The 6,000-nt window shown below is 40.7% G+C and overlaps 1 protein-coding gene across 5 annotated transcripts in view; it reads left to right on the top strand.

Moving 5' to 3' along the window:
• Positions 1 to 1,926: 1,926 nt before the first annotated feature.
• The window catches only part of cep192 (centrosomal protein 192), a 40,659-nt gene continuing 36,585 nt past the window's right edge, over positions 1,927 to 6,000 (top strand). For 4 of the 5 annotated variants that reach the window (XM_080425659.1, XM_080425658.1, XM_080425657.1 and 1 more), the window contains exons 1-6: positions 1,927 to 2,133; positions 3,130 to 3,373; positions 3,814 to 3,924; positions 4,060 to 4,217; positions 4,519 to 4,565; positions 5,818 to 5,968. In XM_080425659.1, coding sequence (XP_080281785.1) covers positions 3,204 to 3,373; positions 3,814 to 3,924; positions 4,060 to 4,217; positions 4,519 to 4,565; positions 5,818 to 5,968 — 637 coding nt within the window. In that variant the 5' untranslated portion in view covers positions 1,927 to 2,133; positions 3,130 to 3,203. Of the gene's footprint in view, positions 2,138 to 3,129; positions 3,374 to 3,813; positions 3,925 to 4,059; positions 4,218 to 4,518; positions 4,566 to 5,817; positions 5,969 to 6,000 lie in introns of all 5 variants that reach the window. The other variant, XM_080425656.1, reaches the window with a different exon arrangement.

Raw genomic sequence — 6,000 nt, 5'->3', positions numbered from 1 at the left:
AAAATAAATCTCCCTTATGTCACATTATCTGCTCTCTGTTCAACATGCATCAAGTCTTTATTTCCTGTTCTTGGAACATACATTTATCATAAAACACTCCTCTTTCAATTTATAATTCCCCTATATTTATTCTATATTTTACATGTTTTCCACCTTCCCTCTGTATTACTATGATGGCTTTTTCCCCCTGTCCATGTGTTTTTGTTCTTTCTTGTCATTCCTCCCGCTGTTACTGTACCTCCAAGTATTTCTTTCCACCACTGGATCCGCCCAGAGCTGGGTCCAGGTATGGTCACCTACTGCCTCCCTCTTCCCTCATAGAGCACTGTGACACTGAGCCCATGCAACCTCAGCAACAGGCACCTCTGCACAAACTCTATTCTAGAGCATTGTTACCCTTACCAGAGGCTGAAGGGCAGTGACGCTTGATGTTGTGTGATGTCATTTTCTTTTCCCCTATGTTTTAACTTTATCTTGGGGGGGGGGGGGGGGGGGAACTCATGTTTTAGTGAATATTCCAATTCCATTTAGTGTTGTCTATTGCACAACCCTGATAGAGAATGCTGTTTGGTGCACCAGGGAAAACAAGCAATCGAAATACAATGTATAATATTTAGATGGGAGAACCCTTATATGTACATGCACAATATCTATATAAAGTATTTTAATACTGGCTTGAGAGAGAACAGACTGCGCCTTATACTAAAGCCTTGTATACCAATGCTCTGTGTGTATCAGTGATTATTTCATTTCAATTAAAAAAATGACAGGATCATTGGATTTCCAGAAATAATGATGGTTGATTTGTCAGTGTCTGTGTAATGTTAGTTACATTTTACAATGCATCTCAATATTCTGGCTAGGTTAGAGAGGTCATGAAAGATGTTTTATATAATGGGAGAGACTCCACATGTCTCATTATCAGTGCACATGAACAATGAACTAATAATAAAGCTCACATGATATCTTCTGACTAAGCATTTGTGAATGACTGTGACTAACCATGTGAAGCAGCTACTGTTGTCCAATGTCCAATAATAGCATCTGATTCAGAATCACACACTGACGTATTTGAAGATAGCTTTAAGCCAAAATGCCATAGATGCCATAGATGCTTTCTACCTGGGTGGAAGAAAGTAAGCACCACATAATACAGTAGCCTTAGTTATACTTCATGCATGGAATCATTATGTAGGGGTCATTTTTGATTCAATTTAACCACCATACTCTAGGGAGGACATTGGTTTTCTCTTTGTATTACTTTTAAGTTAACTACATTGACATTTGTTCAAACAAGATAAACAATCATGCTACTTGTATTTGTATTTCCACTTCCACCCATTGCCCTCATTTTACCTCCTGGGCAAAATTAAAAATGCATGACAGTCCTTCAAGCTATTCTTGCAGCTGCCCAGCAGAACACATGCATCCATCACACCCCAGACTCAATTAAAGAACAAAATCTTATAAAAATTGTCCTAAGTAATGTAAAGTATACAATACATGATGTGAATATGCATGGTACATCATTATCAGACTTAATTGTATCCTTCAACTTCTTGTTTATGCCCCAAAATGACTGGATATGCAATCATAGAAATATTAGACCTTAGTTGTCGATTTTTTTAAAGCATGTTCAATTCATTTATACTTTACTTAAAAACCTATCCTGTCACCCATCCATTCATGTGGTGTGTTGTGGTGTGTGTCCCTCTTTGATTATCAAAGAATGTTTTCAAATTGGTCCAGGGCGTACCCCAGCGGGCACACTGCAGCAGAGTGACAGCAACGCCGTCCAATAGCTCCCATCCCTTCAGTGCGTTTGTCCAATCAGGGCAGCGTAATGCTGCCAGAGTCCCGCCTAGGCGGCTACGTGAAGTGACGCTCGCGCGGGCTTCCTGTCCTAAGGGATGTCTTGAACACTGCGTGAGATTCATCTAAACTGTTGCATCGTTTGTAGCGAGCGTACTAAGCTACGGTTTTAAGGACAAGAAAGAATGTAGCAGCATTAGAATGAACGAGAAGTAACGCAAACTGTCTGGTTTTTCTGCGTTAACTAAATTAGCCGCTAAACTCTGGATCGAAGATGACTGAACCGTAGTCCCGTGCCTCCATCTCAACTCTTAAGATTGAGTGAGTTGAACTCTACGCACGACTTTTACATGTTGTTATTATTGGTGGACTGGAGCAATGTTGTTGTCGTTGTCTTTGATCATTACTGAAGGTTTGCAAGCTGCCTTTTTAAATCCCGAACCCCTTGTGTCTGTAGCTCATTGTTGTACTCTAGTTCACTAAGTTGAGTTGATTATGGGGCGTCACGAATTTGCTTTTGTGTGTTTGGCAAGATCAATTGTTTTTAGCTGTTAGCTAGCTTTCAGTTTGTCAGTCTCCCAGGCAGCAGGGTACATAATATACTTGAATACTATGTGAAATCATGACGAACATCATTGAGTTTGTTTGTTGTCAAGGTTGACACCATAATGCTGTGTAAAGTGTTATCACAAATTCTGTCAACACTTATACTTTCTATCTATGCATAAGCAGTCACTGTCAAACAAACTCACACCTAAGAGACACTGGTTTTACATTATCTGTGTGTGTCGTTGATGTTGTACCATCCTACTCTGTGGTGGTATTCCATTTTTTTTACTGAAACAAAAGTATCAATACTGCAATGTAGAAATACTTTGTTACAAGTAGAAGTCCGGATTTCTAAATGTACTTGAGTAAAAGTACAAAGTATTGGTATTAATGTACTTAAAGTACCAAAAGTAGAAAGTACTCATTATGCAGAATGTCCCTTTTCACAAGTTTTCAAATGTATACAAATCTTTTGAAAATAGACTATTTACAAGCTCGGGACGCATTGTGAACTTGTAGATTGGCTATTTTCAAATGGCCGAAATGTATATAGGGCTGAAGTGGGTAATGTATGTAGTAATAATCAAATTCGACATAGTAGCTGAAGTTTTAATATAATTGTAGTAGAGTAAAAGTACAATATTTGCCTCTGAGGTGTAGTGGAGTAAAAGTACTGAAAACGGGAAATGCCTCCATTATACTTAAGTACAGCACTTGAGTAAATGTACTTAGTTACTTTACACCACTGTCCTACTCTTCATTCTGCAGTGCTCCTCCTAATGTTCACCTGAAATCAACTTGAGCCACAGCTAGCTGGCTGTCTCCCCCCTCCATTTCACACCATGGCAGACAGTTTTTGCAACCTGCAGGACGAGGCATTCCCCAGCTTCCTGGACAACTCTGTGGGCAGCATCGGCCGTGCCACACTGGGGAATGTGACATTGGGCTCTGGCCCGGGCCTTCCAGTAGCTGCCTCTACAGTGGCTAAAATTAGAGATGGGGCTGACAACAGGTGGGTCCATGCTCACTGGCTTGGAGGGATTTGGGTTGAGGTAGTACTCACTACTCACACTTGTGTCACTTGCTCAAACACATCACAGCCAAGCTGACGAGTTGGAAGCTAGCGGTACAATTCATAACCAAAGTTCTGTCTTTAATTTGTATTGTTTTGTATTAAGTTGTAGTTTCAAACAATCAGATCATACAAAGTAGTAATTGGGAAAACATGAGAGAGCATTATAATAAACAGTCTAGTATACAAGCTTTATTTTGTCCACATGCTAACCTAAGGAGAGAGGGGTGTAGTTGGCATTGATCAGCTGATTTACAATTTCCTGCTAATGATTAGAGTGAAGAAAGAAGGCCATGGAAGTGGTCAGTACTCGCACGAGCCCTAAAATTGCTGAACGGCTGCGTGTCTATTTAGAACTAACCCCTGCTCTTGTTGTACAGAGGGGGGGTCACTGAGGACTCATATCTTGAGGGAGGTCAGATGTCAACGGCTAGCTCTCAGTCCGCCATGGGAGATCAGGCAAAGTTTGCCCTCAGCTTCAAAGACGATTTGTGAGTATCTAAATTGTCTTTTGCCTGTTCTGCATGCTATACGCCTACAGTCTTTGCAGCTTCATCCATTTTCACTATAATTTCCCATTTTTTTCCTGATCCTGCTGTTCTCCTGAACTCTTATCTGCTCTGCAGGGATGATGCAAATGAATTCTTAGCAGCCCATCGTATCTCTGACATGCTGGTGAAGGTTGACCTGGATGAGAGTGACGCCAGAGTCAAAGGGTCTATGCTGGGCCCTCCTCCCAAACAGACGGGCCTGCTCTCTGGGAGGCCCACAGAACTTGGAACTGGTAAGAACTGGTGCTGTGGAGCTCAGCAGGAGGACCAAGGCTATAACTCTGCCAGAGTTTGGAGCTCTCCATACCTGATCTGACTGACGCTGTGGATAAAAGTAACAATCAAAAATGGCTTGTTACAGTGTTTTTCAGTGGAGTACTTTTTGAGCAAGATTTCTTCTGACTGATCTGCATTAGCCATCCCTGTTATGTGTCAGAGAGAGCCTAAAGAAATGCTTAAAAAACAAGTGTAGAAGTGAATAAAACTGTTAGTATTTTCAGGCTGGGATTTTGACTTCTCTATTTTCTCTGCCAGATCTCTCGACTGGGCTGCTGAACTTCGCCCAGTTTGGATATAAGGATGTAAGTCTATTTTTTTCATACAGGTTCATTAAGTTTATTATTATTAGTTTTTACCAATAAAAGGCTAGTTGACAACCTACAGTACTATAAATGGATAAAGAAAGAAATGACAGTCATATTATACCAGCTTGTGGTGGCAAGCTAAAACCCTTAAAGTATACTGTCATAACTCATCTTAAAACGTTACCAAAGAAGAACAAATTAGTTACCGGGTTGTAAATTAATGCATGAACGCTTTCCGACCCTCTGTTATTTGTAAATCTGTGCATATAAAACGTAATATCCCGCTGCGAACACACAGATTCTTCATGGGTGGTGAGTAAAGGAGACAGTCAGGAAATGTAGACTACAGTACAGTCACATTCAGCGTATGTGACAAATAAACAGTTACATTTTTTTCAGTTAGTCTTTTTTGCGTTCTGGTGAGTGTCCCGGTGATCAAGATCTAAGACCATACCCGGCATGGCCTGCGAAAGCCGCCTGTGTCGACTATGAGTAGCGCTGTGGCTCGCTTACACGGCCACCCAGAGCAAGGGAACATTTGCAAGCATATCATTGGCTGTAAATCGGCAAAAGCATGTCACTCAAACCAATCTTCAAAAAGTTTTGACATTTTTGACTCAATTTTGTACTGATCTTCACTTCAGCAACCACACAGAGAGAAATCCAGGGAGGCAGATATATTGCATATCTAGACCGACAGTAGTCCAACATAAAATGCAGACGTGATGTGTTGCATTGAGTAAAGGGAAAGGGTGTGATTATGGACTCACTCTGGGAAATGTAGGAAACCACAGTTGAGGCAAAATTAGAACAAAAAGTGAATGTTTTCATCACAATTACTCATAATAAATAATTATAATGTTATTTAGTCCCCAACTCCTTTTGGGTATTTGTTAATACATTTACACATACGCAAACTTTGTCATCTGCTTTTACCCATCCTATATTAGCAGTGGGTGCTATTAATACAGCGCTCATAAGGGTTAAGTGTCTTGTCCACTGATAGATATATTGCTGTAAGAGTCTCAGAAGTCTGAATTAAACTTGAACTCCTATCAATGTTTTTGGTCTGGCTGTGATAATGCAAAATAAATTTGGATTCATCTTGAATCCCTCAGTCAACCATTTCTCCCAATGGTTGTTAAACCTTTCAAGAAGCGAAAGTGAGGCGTTTAGTTTTGTCCCGTAGACCAATGTTTAGGAAAATGTTCCCAGTATGTTTCTTTCATGCTTTCTCTCCCTGGTGCAGTCTATGCAGGCCAAGACCTTCCCTGCCACAGCTGAGGAGGACAGTCCAGAGAGTGAAAGTGCAGACAGCAACCATTTAAGTGGCAGCGTCTCAAGTTTCCTGGCCAATGAGAAACTCATGTCTTTCGATAGCGTAAACAGTGACCTCACAGGTACCTTACCCAACGTAACTTTAAAAAAGAAA

Source organism: Gymnoscopelus braueri, assembly GCF_963280865.1.
Source record: "Gymnoscopelus braueri genome assembly, chromosome: 4".
Classification (NCBI taxonomy): domain Eukaryota; kingdom Metazoa; phylum Chordata; class Actinopteri; order Myctophiformes; family Myctophidae; genus Gymnoscopelus; species Gymnoscopelus braueri.
Note: the sequence above shows the minus strand (reverse complement) of the source record. Positions and strands in the feature narration are given on the sequence as shown.